Raw genomic sequence first — 14,641 nt, 5'->3', positions numbered from 1 at the left:
TAATTGATTGTAAGTTTTAATAAACATTCTGCTAATGCAATTAGTTAAATAATGTTTACATGTTATGTTAAATAATTATTGCATGATCATTCTTCTGCGCTGTTATATTAATTTGGAGCCGTTAAAGCTTCCGACATTACATCATCACGTTCATGTCGGAACGGGAGTATTTTAGCTAATACGCCCATTGCATACAACAACAACAAAAGCTTTATTATTGCAATGTATAATGTAAGTGTATACATATATGTTACATGTACATGTAATGTAGTGTAACCCTTAATGTAAATCTCTTAAAAAGGTGAACCATGGCGGTTCGCGGTGATTCGCGCTGATTGCGTAACAGCGAGATACATCGCGCGACGGTCGCCGAGACATCACCCAAATTTTCTTGTCACTTGGAATCACCGCAATTTGTCATGTTGCATCGATTGCGGTGATGCGAGAATCGTGGCAAAAATCACGGGTCGCGTAGTGTACCTATTAAGACACACTAGTAACGTTTATTCTTGTTAACCTTGTAGGTACAGAACCAGCTGATCTGGAAGTTCAGAGACGGCCTGCAGAGAGAGGTCAGCAATAGCGCCCTGAAGATCTTACTGGAGCTCAACAAACAGGATGTCCCTCCTGGAGAAAGCAAGGTACACAATGGCACTGTTGTAGGAAATGCGCTCATGCATGACAACCACTTTTCAAATATAGTCTACAGTCTCCGCCAAACATGGTCGGACCGACGGACGTGTCCTGTAAAATTTTGTAAGGTCCGGCCTGTCGGTGTAATTTACAGGACCAATTGTCCGGTAGAAAAAGAACGAAATTGTTGATTATTTATGTTTTTACGGCTCTGAAAGTTTTCCGCGGTATAAAAATAGCGATCGCGTCTTTCTGTTCCAACGCTCTACTCTACGGAATTTTGCGATGCACCTGATTGGTCCATTTTTTTGCGTTGTTACCATATGACAAATGCTCGTCAGGATGGTCTAAATCCATGATGGCCTAGTCGCTGATTAAGATAATTATAAATCTGATTATTAAATGATACAAATATCAATTTGTATGGACATAATCGAGATAGTTATTAATAATTGTGATCATCTTCATTCGCAATGTCATGATCTTGACTGTCAATGTCCCTGCGTGAAAAAGGCTGGTGATCAGTTATCTAGGCCGTCGTCAGTTTAGGCTGTATTGACCAGATTCCTCTCTGACATGCGCACTGAGACTTAGCAACAAGAATCAACAAACGCTACCGCCGAGTTTGAAAACTGTTTGAAAAATGTTTCTACGATATTACGAGGGAGCGACTCCCGGTGGAAAACGACCGTCACCACCTGAAAATTTAATGCTCCTTAAATCTTTTTGTACATAGTGCAATTATAATGATAAATGTATTCAATAGTTTTCAGAACATGTTTCATCAAACTAAACAAGTACCATGTATGGCCGCTTTTCGTGTTATTTTATTAATATATTTATGTAGTTGGTAGGTCTTGTAAAAAAAGAGGAGGTCCTGTATTTTTTCACAGTTTACAGGACCTACTGTCCTGTAAAAATTTGACTAGTTTGGCAGAGACTGAGTCTATTGTTAGATAAAAATAATATTGCATTATTGCACACATAATGTGAAGCACGTTTGAAACTTTTTTCTCCTGTTAAGCTGTAATGAAGGTTTTGATATTTGAAAATTTACTTCACACATGATCCAGTAGTATACATGTGCTAAAGATCTATATCTAGGTATGGTTCATAAGTAGCTTGGAGTACAACTATGAAGTAAAATATGGCTAATTATATGGTCTAACTCTAACTAAGTAAACTGTCTGCCTAAACTAGGTTTTTGCTAAGAAGAGACTTTCTTTAAACAAAATATCATAAAAGCAGAAAGTGTTGACCCTGCAGACTGCACAGGCTAATCTGGGATGACACTTTACGCATATGCATTTAACTTCCTTTCCACTGAGCACGGCTGATATATTTTTTTTACACAAAATGTAAATGTGAAACCCTTTAATAGATGTGTGTTATCAATTCACTTTTGCTTTGGGTTATTCAACAACAAACTGTGTAAGAAAAAACTATTTGTTTAATAACATGTATCTTATGGTCAACACTGCTGGTAGCAAAAGGAAAATAATCAGCAAGTGTGTAAACCTGACTAGTGTTGCTCATGGTCTTAACTCTATTTACCTTGTAAATAGTGAACATAAACTTATAAATGTAAATTTCAGCTGCTCGATGCAGTGTCAGACTGCATGACGTTTGGAGCCCTGGAGAAATGTCCAGAGTGTAAAGAAGGGCAGCTATCATACAGGTTGGTGTGCTGGCCTGCTGTAAGAGTGGTAGGTGTGCTGGCCTGCTGTAAGAGTGGTAGGTGTGCTGGCCTGCTGTCAGAGTGGTAGGTGTGCTGGCCTGCTATCAGAGTGGTAGGTGTGCTGGCCTGCTGTCAGAGTGGTAGGTGTGCTGGCCTGCCGTCAGAGTGGTAGGTCAAGGTGCCTGAACCACGTGACTTTTTCGGCTATGTGTGGGACAATCGGATGTAAACAAAACGTCGCTTCAGGTAACGTTTTTGATAATTTCTTCATTATTTCAAAACCATTTTCAAAAAAACAAAGACGAGTGCCCGGTCATTGTAAAAAGACACAACTTTGCTAAGTTTGCGCAAAATTAATTAAGTATTTTTTCCAAAAAGTGCAACCGCGTGTTTGAAAACACATGAAGTGAAATGCTATGTGTGGTATATTTTTTGTTCAATCAACAAAAACATTGATTATAATATCGTCGAGGGTTTAAAAAATAGGGCGGACATTGTTATTCTTCATAGATAAGCTACTTACATTGTATGTTTGCGCAAATACATCTGATTCGGAGTGTGTGTATATAAATGTTATATACTGCTATGTGTGGGAGACATTTTTTAAATGCTATGTGTGGTATACAAGAATTTGCCCGTCAGTTCTACATTTAATCTGAACACATTTTGTAAAAATCTAGAACATAAACTTTAGTCTGTCCTGAAAATATATCAAATTAACCAAATGTTACATTAGTGAATACTGAAGTAACCATGTAATGATTAAACAATTTATGTTTAACTGAACATAATTCTTATAAAAGCATACATGTTATGTTGAAATATAATATTTCTTTGTTTTACTTATTGTCTTTAAATAAATATAATGATTGATATTGCTGCGTGATTATTGAATTTGGTCCATTTTTTAATGAATGACAAAGAAAATTAGAGCACATGCTTTAAAATGGGTTTTACTTCTATTGTTATTCAGACTTGAAAAGGATTAGTCGAAAGATCTTAACGCTTTTAAGGTTCGAAGCTGTGTAAGAACTACATGAACACCATCAAACCACACGGAAGGTGATATGTGGCAAGTTATTATCAAAACCACAGTGACAGAGACAGGGACCCCGCTTCATTCTGTTATGTTTATGGAAAGTTAATTCAACTAACTATGCAAACATACCATTTAACATGTATTTTTGCATAAGCAAAACAAAGTGTGTGTATTGATATGTGTGTATATTTATGGGTTTTGTATCTATGTTATTACTAAAATTGATTAGATGAATATAAAATCTGATTATGTGTGTTAATAAAACAGGTGTTTTATAACAAATAACAATTTAAATCCAATAATGCTTGTTTGTGGTCTATTCCAATATTATTTCCATATGAATATCTTCAGTATATCAAAATAAACACGTCATTAATAATAACATTACTTTATAACTAGCATGCACATGTAACAATAGATATTAAAGCACCAAATACATAAAGAAGTACATTAGTATTCTCAAAGAAAATGTAATCAGTCAATTTCTGAATTTGCAAATCTTGCTATTCAAACCACAGGTGGTTAGCGTGTGGCTATGATATTAATTAGTGAAAACATCATTTTGAATGATAAATAATCATATTATAACGAAAAATTATCTTTTCTGAAAAAAAAATCACTATCAAATATATATATAACAAGGTATGCAACTCAAAATCACCCCAAAACGGGGTGCATGGCTTTGAACAGCCATATCTTCATCAATTGTGCAGCGATTTTCACGATCTCGGTCTTATTCAAGGCAGAAATGAATTTCCTTTCTGGAAATGTATATGTCTTGCAATATTTTTACAAATGCTTGATCAACTTTTAAAAAATAACACAATACACAACAAACACAACATTTTGTAATAATCAATTTTATAGAAACAAATAAGAAAAAGTTTGCTCAACGGAACTATTTTCCTGTCTGTGCGTGGGTGGCTTTGTGTTAGGAGATCCCCGACCGTGTTTTGACCTCTCTGCCACACTGTTCGCAAACAAATGGCATTCTAAAAGTAAACAAAATATGAATATAAGTTATCGACAATCATGATAATTTTGAGTAACATGAACGTAGGATTATCATATTAAAGGCGCTCAAAACACTACCAACAATGTTTATTGGCCAACTTTTGTTATTCAGACAGACTTTAAATATTATTGATGTTAATGTCAATCTTTCGATTCTCTAGTTTAGTTTGTATACCGCACATAGCATTTACAAAATTTGTCCCACACATAGCATCATTACATTTTCATACACACACTCCGAATCAGATGTATTTGCGCAAACATACAATGTATGAAGCTTCTCTATGAAGAATTACAATGTCTGCCCTATTTTTTAAACCCTCGACAACATTGTAATCAACGTTTTTGTTGATCGAATAAAAAATATACCACACATAGCATTTCACTTCGTGTGTTTTCAAGCACGCGGTTGCACTTTTTGAAAAAAATAATTAATTTAGTGCAAACTTACCAAAGTTGTGTCTTTTGACAATGACCGGACACTCGTCTTTGTTTTTTTGAAAATGGTTTTGAAATAATGAAGAAATTATCAAAAACGTTACCTGAAGCGACGTTTTGTTTACATCCGATTGTCCCACAAATAGCCGAAAAAGTCACGTGGTTCAGGCACCTTGTAGGTGTGCAGGCCTGCTGTCAGAGTGGTAGGTGAGCTGGCCTGCTGTCAGAGTGGTAGGTGTGCTGGCCTGCTGTCAGAGTGGTAGGTGTGCTGGCCTGCTGTCAGAGTGGTAGGTGTGCTGGCCTGCTGTCAGAGTGGTAGGTGTGCTGGCCTGCTATTAGAGTGGTAGGTGTGCTGGCCCGCTGTCAGAGTGGTAGGTTTGCTGGCCCGCTGTCAGAGTGGTAGGTGTGCTGGCCTGCTGTCAGAGTGGTAGGTTTGCTGGCCTGCTGTCAGAGTGGTAGGTGTGCTGGCCTGCTGTCAGAGTGGTAGGTGTGCTGGCCTGCTGTCAGAGTGGTAGGTGTGCTGGCCTGCTGTCAGAGTGGTAGGTGTGCTGGCCTGCTATCAGAGTGGTAGGTGTGCTGGCCCGCTGTCAGAGTGGTAGGTTTGCTGGCCCGCTGTCAGAGTGGTAGGTGTGCTGGCCGGCTGTCAGAGTGGTAGGTGTGCTGGCCCGCTGTCAGAGTGGTAGGTTTGCTGGCCCGCTGTCAGAGTGGTAGGTGTGCTGGTCGCTGTCAGAGTGGTAGGTGTGCTGGCCTGCTGTCAGAGTGGTAGGTGTGCTGGCCTGCTGTCAGAGTGGTAGGTGTGCTGGCCTGCTGTCAGAGTGGTAGGTGTGCTGGCCTGCTGTCAGAGTGGTAGGTGTGCTGGCCTGCTGTCAGAGTGGTAGGTGTGCTGGCCTGCTGTCAGAGTGGTAGGTGTGCTGGCCTGCTGTCAGAGTGGTAGGTGTGCTGGCCTGCTGTCAGAGTGGTAGGTGTGCTGGCCTGCTGTCAGAGTGGTAGGTGTGCTGGCCTGCTGTCAGAGTGGTAGGTGTGCTGGCCCTCTGTCAGAGTGGTAGGTGTGCTGGCCCGCTGTTAGAGTGGTAGTTGTGCTGGCCCGCTGTCAGAGTGGTAGGTGTGCTGGCCTGCTGTCAGAGTGGTAGGTGTGCTGGCCTGCTGTCAGAGTGATAGGTGTGCTGGCCTGCTGTTAGTGTGGTAATAGGGGGTAGCGAGGTCTGGGCACATACTGTAAAACCATTAAATTTTGTGTGGTACGAATTTTCGTGGATTTCGTTGGTCCGCTTAACCACGAATTCAAGTACCAACGATTATTTATACTTTTTTAATCCGAAATCTGTCATTTCCGAATGTCATTTCCGACATTTTCTTTTGTTGTCTGTTATGCGAGATACTTGCTTTTTTTAAAGTTAATTAAATACTTCAGTAGGTCACATTACACTTTTTGTTGACTAATTAAAATACTTCTGAATTGAAAATGTTTGGGTTATTTTCCACCCATTTGACGTAAATTATATATGTTTGAACTAAGATGTTTATGATTACTTAGTATGAATAACAAATAGTGTTTATATTAAATACCAAATTAACAGTTTGCAGATTTATCACATATGTCAATTAATGCCAATTAAAGTTAAAAGAGACATAATGCTTTTCACACGTGTATTTTTGGGACCTTATTACTCAATTGTTACTATTATGGGACCGATTGCGCTGAGAATTGCAAATATTGTCAAAACAACATTGATGGCAATTAGCGAGCAGGGACCCACAAGTGCGTCGCTTTATCGCTCTTATCGACAATTATCAGCAACACTTTCATGCTTCAGTGCACATTAACCTCAAGTATTGCTGTCAACACAGATAAGCATATTATGCTTTGTTATTACTCTGCTTGTATTAATAAAAGTTTTATTATTATGACGGTCAGTCTTCCCCGAAAATTTGAAATCCACAAAATTACATATTAACAAATTAGTTGTTTTTTATTTGAAATCCACGAAATTACGTGTCAAAGAATTAGTTGTTTTTCATTTAACCACGAAATTTCATACCAACGAATTTCTATACGTTTACAGTATTTACCAACCCATTGTTTTCAGAATGCAGAACAGACTTAGAACCCCCTTAAACATACATCCAGTGTTTGACTATATTTTGGCTACCACTGGTTAGTCCCCTACCGGTTTCACCGGAGGGGACTTATGGTTTGCGCTCCATGTGTCATTCAGTCTGTCCGTCCGTCACACTTTTCTGGATCCTGCGATAACTTTAAAAGTTCCTCATATTTTTTCATGAAACTTAAAACCTGAATAGATGGCAATATGGAGAGTATGCACGTCATTTCATTTCGTTCCTACGTCAAGAATTCTGGTTGCTATGGCAACAAATAGACTAGAAATGCTGCTGAAAATGGTGGTTTTCTGGATCCTGAGATAACTTTTAAAGTTCTTAATATTTTTTCATGAAACTTTAAACATGGATATATGGCAATATGGACATTATGCACGTCATTTCATTTTGTGTCTTCGTCAAAAATTCTGGTTGCTATGGCAACAAATATAAAAAAATCTGAAAATTGTGGAATTTCTGACAATGGTGGAGCCGGTTGGGGACTTATATTGCTTGACAAGAGTCTTGTTTTGTCTAATTTACAAAATGTTCTGCTGTAAGAATGATGAAGATAGATGAGGTATATGCAAAGTTTGAATCAAATATAAAGAAATTGTTGAATATTACAATTTCAAGAATATTCTTTTAATATGTAGTCTAAGTCTAAGAAGTATTTGTTGAATATTAGCCCAGTTGTCTGACTTGTCTCAGTAGCAGGGGTGTGATTTTTCCGCGGATTCGCAGATTTCTGCGGATCGGGTTGTCCGGGGTAATTTCCGCTAATCGCGTACATTTGGGAAAAATGGTTCGACCAATTCCGCATGCGTATTTCAAAAGCAGCCCGAAAAATCCGCGGCCTGCGAAAACTATCCTCATATTACACTGGAAATTTCTGGCTTAGCTTTTTGAATGAGAGATGTCATGGGCTGTCGTTTCCCAATCTTCCAATTAAAATCGGTGTTTTAAAACGCTTTTCATATATCTTTGCTGATTTGTTTACAAATGACGCATTTGTGAAGCGATCATGAACATTATTGAACAAACGAACGAATCTCACAAAATCTCGGAGATTCAAAAATTATTGAATAACAAATTTAAATGGGAAAGGGAAGAAACAACAGTGGATATAAATCAGCGATTCCACTGTCTCAATGGGTACGGAAGATCGACTTTCTTGGTAAGGCTAAACTTGAGTCATATTCCATGTTAAGAAATCGTGAACTACGGATCCTGTGGTAAATTGTCGTTAGTAGAACACTATCGAATTGTTGACCTAACATTTCGAATTTAAAGACATAGAGCTCAAACGAAAGATTGCCGTCATCGTTCACAGGGATCGGAACACACATTGATTTTGATTACAATTAATACTGGTGACTTTGCATATGTTAAATGTGATTTTATAAAGGTTTTCATAAATAACTCTTGTTAATAAGTTTAAGATGGTGTTTATTTAATGTCTGTTTTAAGGTTTATGATTGCGTTATCCGCGCAATTTCCGTAGTCAAAATCTTTTACAGAATTTTCCTCCCCTCAGACTTAACCTCAATCACACCCCTGAGTAGGAACAGACAAGTAAAAAATAGACGAAATGTGATATTTGATTGTGTTGACCCGTAAAGAAAATTCATCATGAGATATCACCAGCCTTGTAGGTATTGGAAAAAAGGGCCTTAAGATTATCAAGCAATAGACTCATTGCCAAGTATTGTTAGGGTTAAATGTGTAATAAATTCAGAGTGAATGAAAAATATAGGCACTAATACCATGATATGGAAATATGGTTTAACATGTATTGCTAAATCAGTCCTGAATGTGTATTGGACATAACTTATGTTGCATGATTTGTTTTATAATTTCAACGTATTGTTTCATCATCCTTGCAGGGCGGATGGCTACCACTGTACAGGCAACATGACTGAGTGGACCAAGTGCATGTACAAGACAAAAACTCCAAAACGAAAAGCATTTAAGATTCCTTCAGAGTACCATGATGCAGAAATCCTGTAAGCTTGAATATGTATCCTGTGAAATATCAATCACTTGAGCAATAATAATTAATTGTTTAACACTCCTTTGTCTGTGTTCTTGGGTATTTTTATATAGAGAATAATAGGTTAGTGTTGATTATAGATCAGGTTTATCATGCGAGGCTTAGAAAACAAAAAGCACGAGCCTTGGCGAGTGCTTTTTCGTTTTCGTGCCGAGCATGATAAACCTGATCTATAATCAACACTGACCTATTATTCTATTTATCCCACTTTTTATTCAGTAAACTTTTTTTATTTAAACAAAATAAGTTTTCATGAGTGTTTGTCGTACTTTGATAATGACTGTAGTGTAACCAAGGCGAGTGTATTACTCCGCGTTCCAAAAATAACCGCTGATCAAATAATCTTTTTTTAAATCAGAATATCGTTCTGTAACAAAGTGTCGAGGGTTATTAATTACAATTTTAATCATATTGAATTGCAAATCTTAAAGTTTTATGATATCAATATGACATTAAGTTGTTATATACAAGGAACTACATTTGTTTACAACGTAGCCTAACACCACACACAATTCACTTTCGATAACAAACCATCAAGTCGATCACGAGGTGCACAATATTTGCTTCTTTGTTATAATATTGGTTATTTCGTGACGAAATAACAAAGATTACTTGGATTTAAGCTTATTATATACATTTTGAATGTTGAAAGTGGCACCAAAGAATTGTGAGGCAAAGTTGTTCGAACTAGAGAAAGACATTTGCTGGTGAAGTGACTTGGTGGGGCGAACATCAAGATCAACTTGTTCGACGGTAGACAGTGGTTGTCTAGGCTGCAATTCGGCCATAGTTTCGGTGCATGAAGGTGAACAAGAGGAATCTGTTGGATTGTTACATTTACTGGACTGAGCAAGAATGAACACTTTTGCTGCTGTTCAACAGATATGTTGGAATAATTGGTTATTGACTGGACATTTTTTGCCCTGTTATGGCCATGGTTTCAGTGGGTGGAATATTTGCATTTCGAAGTTTTTTGACCAGGAATTTACGAACTGAGTGGTTCGTTATTCTCTTGTGCTTGAGAAAGCCGGCGTCTTTTGCCATGGCCTTCAGCATCTGACCTAGCTTGTTGACACCCAATTGTTGACGCAAGAACCACTGGGATGCAGTGTCATTTGTGCGTATTGCCAGGTTGGAAAGATGCTTTGAAGAAAAATCAGATGGACACATATCCGAGTACAGCTTGTAAATTAACACAGGATTTCTTGGTCCAGACGATTGTTTTCTACGGTCAAAGGGGAGCAACTCGAACTGACATCTTCAAAGGGGAGCTACAACAACAGAACCTATTTGCATAGTGTTAAATTTACCTAATACTAGAGGTTTTAATAAAAATAAATGACAAAAAAAACACGTTTTTTTTTTGCTACTTTTCTTTGTTTTAAGGTCATTAAGATTGACAAACTTTTGAGTGTTTTTATTATTGATGCACTTGGCAAATACAGGTGACGAGTTGCGTGGGAAAAAGTAGTCCCGGTTCGGCAGTTGATGACGTCATTTCGTGCCATTGATTATAGCCTTGCCGTTGATTATAGATGAAATTTAATCAACGGGGCTTTAATCAACCGATTTCGCTGTAAAAGTGGGATAAATTAGTTTGTGTTACACTGCATGATTTATTATACTACTAGTGTATATACTGCTAATGTGCGTTTATGTCAGTGTTACATCCTTAGTTGTATGCATAGAAAATACTTTGTTATTGCTGCATGCCAGTAAGTTTATTTAGCAAGGCTTAGAAATCTAAACCATGAATCTTGGGTAAGGGTTCACCCGGTTCAGGTTCTTGTGCCAAGGAAATAAACCTATCAATACTCAACACTGGTCTGGTATTATATTTTTTCAACAAGGTTTAATAAAGCTTAGTTTATACCACAGGGTCTTGTATCTTCAATGCCGGTGTGATGATGAGATACATCTGACCCCCAAGGGGGCTATGCCATGCTCTGGGAAAACAGGGTTTAATGCATGTTCCTAAATTTATATCCAAGATGAGCCTGTTCAGTCCGCACAGGCTAATCAGGGATGACACTTCTCCCAAACTGGTTCTTCGCTTAGACAAGACTACCTTTAAACGAAAAATACCATTCGGATTGCTCAGGCTAATGTGGTATGACACTAAACACACATGCATTAAACCCCATTTTGCCAGATCAAGGCTCCAATGTTTCTACAATTTCTACATTTCACTTCAGAAAGAGCTACAAGTATGTGAAGCGTGACCGTGTGTTCCCTGCAGTGACTGCCAGCACCACTGAGGGTCCAGTGAGCTCCTCCCTAGACTCCACAGATGGCATGTATGGTTGTGTTCTGTTTCACGTTTTAGTTCTACGAAGCTTTAGTAACTTATCTCGCACAGCAAAGCATACACAGGGCTTTTTATGCTCCCCGAAAGAAAAATTCGACAGTGCATATAGTTGCCAGTTTGTCCTTCCTTCCTTCCTTCCTTCCTTCCTTCCTTCCCTCCCTCCCTCCCTCCCTCCCTCCCTCCCTCCCTCCCTCCCTCCCTCCCTCCCTTCCTTCCTTCCTTCCTTCCTTCCTTCCTTCCTTCCTTCCTTCCTTCCTTCCTTCCTTCCTTCCTTCCTTCCTTCCTTCCTTCCTTCCTTCACACTTTTGTTACCGTTTCTCATAGCGCCTTCAATACTTTACCGATCTCTTTCATATTTGGCATGTAGGTACCTTGCATGGAACTCTACCTTTTGATGAGGTTTGAGGTCACTGGGTTCAAGGTCAAGGTCACCGAGGCTAATAATATATTTTTTTAGGTGGTTATTAACACATAGATTGACAAAGCCGTCATCGGGGAGCATCCATCGTTTCCAACGATACTTGTTTCACTGCTTGGGAATGCAGCTCATGACCCTATTTTAGGGTGAAAGTATTGTTATGTTAGGATTTTTTTTAATTATCTTACATGTGGTTAGTTAAAAATGCATGTTATGAAAACAACCTTAACAAGGCTTCAACTGTGGAATAAAAAGCAAAAAAACAACCTGGAATATTTTATTTACCATGGGCGTCTGTTTTTCAACACAAAGTTTACAGACAAAGTACCCCTACACTGTTTTGCTTTACTTACCATGTTGTTCTTTGTTGAGCTTTTTTGATAATCTTTTGTCTATTGTGCATGGCTAAAAGTGTTTTTTTCCGGAAGTTCCGGCTTTTTTTAAGCCCCGGATGTCGATCTTTCAATTCATCCAGAATCGATGAGAAAGTTGGGGGGGGGGGGGGGGAGGGGTAGGGGTTGGTGGTCCGCGAATATTTCCTTCACTTGCACACGTATGTCCATTATGCAAATGGTGGAAGTCTCCTGGACGTCCTATAATCCTCATGTACTCTATTTACTAATACACAGCACATACAAATGTCAACAGTAAATCGGGTTATTCAGACCGTTAACTCCGCCTAAGAGGTACTGTTTTCAATGAAATTCTCAGCGAGTGGCCAATACTGATTTTTCCAGCTGTCAATCAAATTCTTCTTGGTAAGCGCATCAGCCAATCAGGGCTCAGGCAGCCGAATACACGCCCACCCCACCTGAAGCTGTTTACAATAATATTACGAAGTTTTTATTCAGCAATAAAATATTTAAGCCCACGCTTTCCCCGAGGAAGAATGACGTGATGTTGTACATGAAGTCTAATTTTCGCATGATTTCCATTTGTACACGAAATACACGAGAAATGTTTATTTGTTGCTAGAATTTTCTTAACTTTCCTTGAATAATAAAATCTGGAAAGGATTTCGGATAACACGTTTAATTTTACGCCTTTGAAAATACTAAAATTGAATAATGTATTTTGTTATATCAATGGCTGTAACACAAAATGCAATGAATAGTTAAATAACGTGTTTTGAGATTGCCTAACTATGCATATATTTTGGTCTACGTGCATGAATGACCTGACAAGTTATATCGCGATTCTGAATGAAGTGTACTCCGTAAAATTTAAAGAAAGACGCGCTTTTATTCTCCGAAATTCGCTTTCACTTAAGCAAACTTTTCTGAAAGGAGGTACATGTAACATTTTAAATTCAGTCGTAGCTTTGTCGTCATTACTAAATATGAACAGTGCTCTATGCGCTCAAATCGGGTCACGTGATTTAGGCATGTTCAATGGGAATTCCCCCATCCCACAATTCAATTTTTATATTCACTTGCGTAAAATGGCAGACATCAATATTTCGGATTTTGGTTTTGAAAATAGAAATCGTAATAATACTGGATTATCGTGTAATGGAAAGAGTTGAACATGTACCTATATTAAACTTCTGAAATAAAAGTAGGACTTCAAAATTTATGTCTGGGACGTCCAAAATTTTAGGCTTGGACTTCCAATTTATAAAAGCTAACGGAAGCGCTGCTATTAAGTGTAATTGTAGTGATATTTGTTTTCCATAATTAATTATCAATCAAGTTTCTATCATCAGGGTGTGTTTATAGTGTATAGTGAAATGTTTTCCAACAATCCATAAAGTGATGTGTGTCTTCACCAAACAATATGGTTGTGTTTTTATAAATAGATATAGTTATATGTGTAAAGTTTCCATCAATTGGTTCTGATTTGAATTCTTTGAATTTTTACCTTTAAATATTTGTTTTTGGTAAAAGGTAAGCTTTGAAGCTTATGAAGACAAGAAACAAGAAATGGTCTGCCGCTGTATAAAAAATGCAATATGGTATATAAGATATGATTTTTTCTCACTCATTCTAAATTCTAATATTTATTTCTGGACTTAATTTTTGTTCCAAATTTAAAGCCAGGATAGTGCATTCCTTGGCCATCTAAAATGCTATTTTCCAGGAGCTTCCGGGGGCCTTTAGCCCCCTGGGCCCCCTACCAGGGCATCGCCCTGGAGCTGATCGGGGGCCTTCCAGCCCTCGGGCCCCCAGGTTTTTTTTTCAGGCTTTTTCAACCTTCCTCACTTTAAGCCATGATTGTGCGTGGTGCATCATCTGTCATGCATCATCAACATGTTCAAAATGACATGTGATTATTTAATTATTGTTCTTAACAACTTGCCCCTTTTAATGCACACCGTTTGAAGAATTCGGAACATACAATAGCAGACAAACTGTCTGTCTTTGTGTCGGTTCATGTGTAAATAAGAAAATTCCTGTCGCATTCATAACCTTGCCATGTTTGTATGGATTCAGGGGTGTGATTTTTCCGCGGATTTCCGCGGATCGGGTTGTCCCGGATGTCACTTCTGAGATTTGCGTTAATTCGTTTTAAAAAATGTGGGGGAGAGGGGCTACCACCGATTCCGCGGACGTATTTCATAAGCGGCCCGAAATATCTGTGGCCCGCGAAATATCTCCGCATTTTACACTGGTAGATTCTGCCTAAGCATTTTTAAAACGAGCCATATAATTGGCTGTCGTTTCCCAATCTTCCAATTAAAATCGTGTTCTTAAAATGCGCTCTGTGATTTGTTTGCAAATGGCGCCGTTGTGAAGAGAAAATTAAGATTATTGAAATAACAAATAGCAATTGAATAAACGACTGACATCACCTAGTCTGATAGGAATAATGAAATGTGTTTGTAAAAAAAAAGACTACGTTTTAGATACAAGCAACACATATTTTGTTAAGAAATGAGCCCACTGAATTTGTGTCACGGAAACCAGTGTTTGCAAATTGGAGTTTAGTCTACTCGCGAAGTAAAACAATTTAGAAGAGTATCG

General features: G+C 38.2%; 1 protein-coding gene across 1 annotated transcript in view; it reads left to right on the top strand.

The window, feature by feature from the left end:
• LOC127872822 (poly [ADP-ribose] polymerase 1-like) overlaps positions 1 to 14,641 on the top strand; it is an 83,320-nt gene that overhangs the window by 27,836 nt on the left and 40,843 nt on the right. Inside the window, exons 8-11 of the mRNA XM_052416238.1 lie at positions 525 to 641; positions 2,229 to 2,311; positions 8,786 to 8,905; positions 11,148 to 11,249. Coding sequence (XP_052272198.1) covers positions 525 to 641; positions 2,229 to 2,311; positions 8,786 to 8,905; positions 11,148 to 11,249 — 422 coding nt within the window. The remainder of the gene's footprint in view (positions 1 to 524; positions 642 to 2,228; positions 2,312 to 8,785; positions 8,906 to 11,147; positions 11,250 to 14,641) is intronic.

Source organism: Dreissena polymorpha, chromosome 3 (genome assembly GCF_020536995.1).
Source record: "Dreissena polymorpha isolate Duluth1 chromosome 3, UMN_Dpol_1.0, whole genome shotgun sequence".
Lineage (NCBI taxonomy): Eukaryota > Metazoa > Mollusca > Bivalvia > Myida > Dreissenidae > Dreissena > Dreissena polymorpha.
The sequence above is the reverse complement of the archived record's forward strand: the minus strand, read 5'-3'. Positions and strand labels throughout refer to the sequence as shown.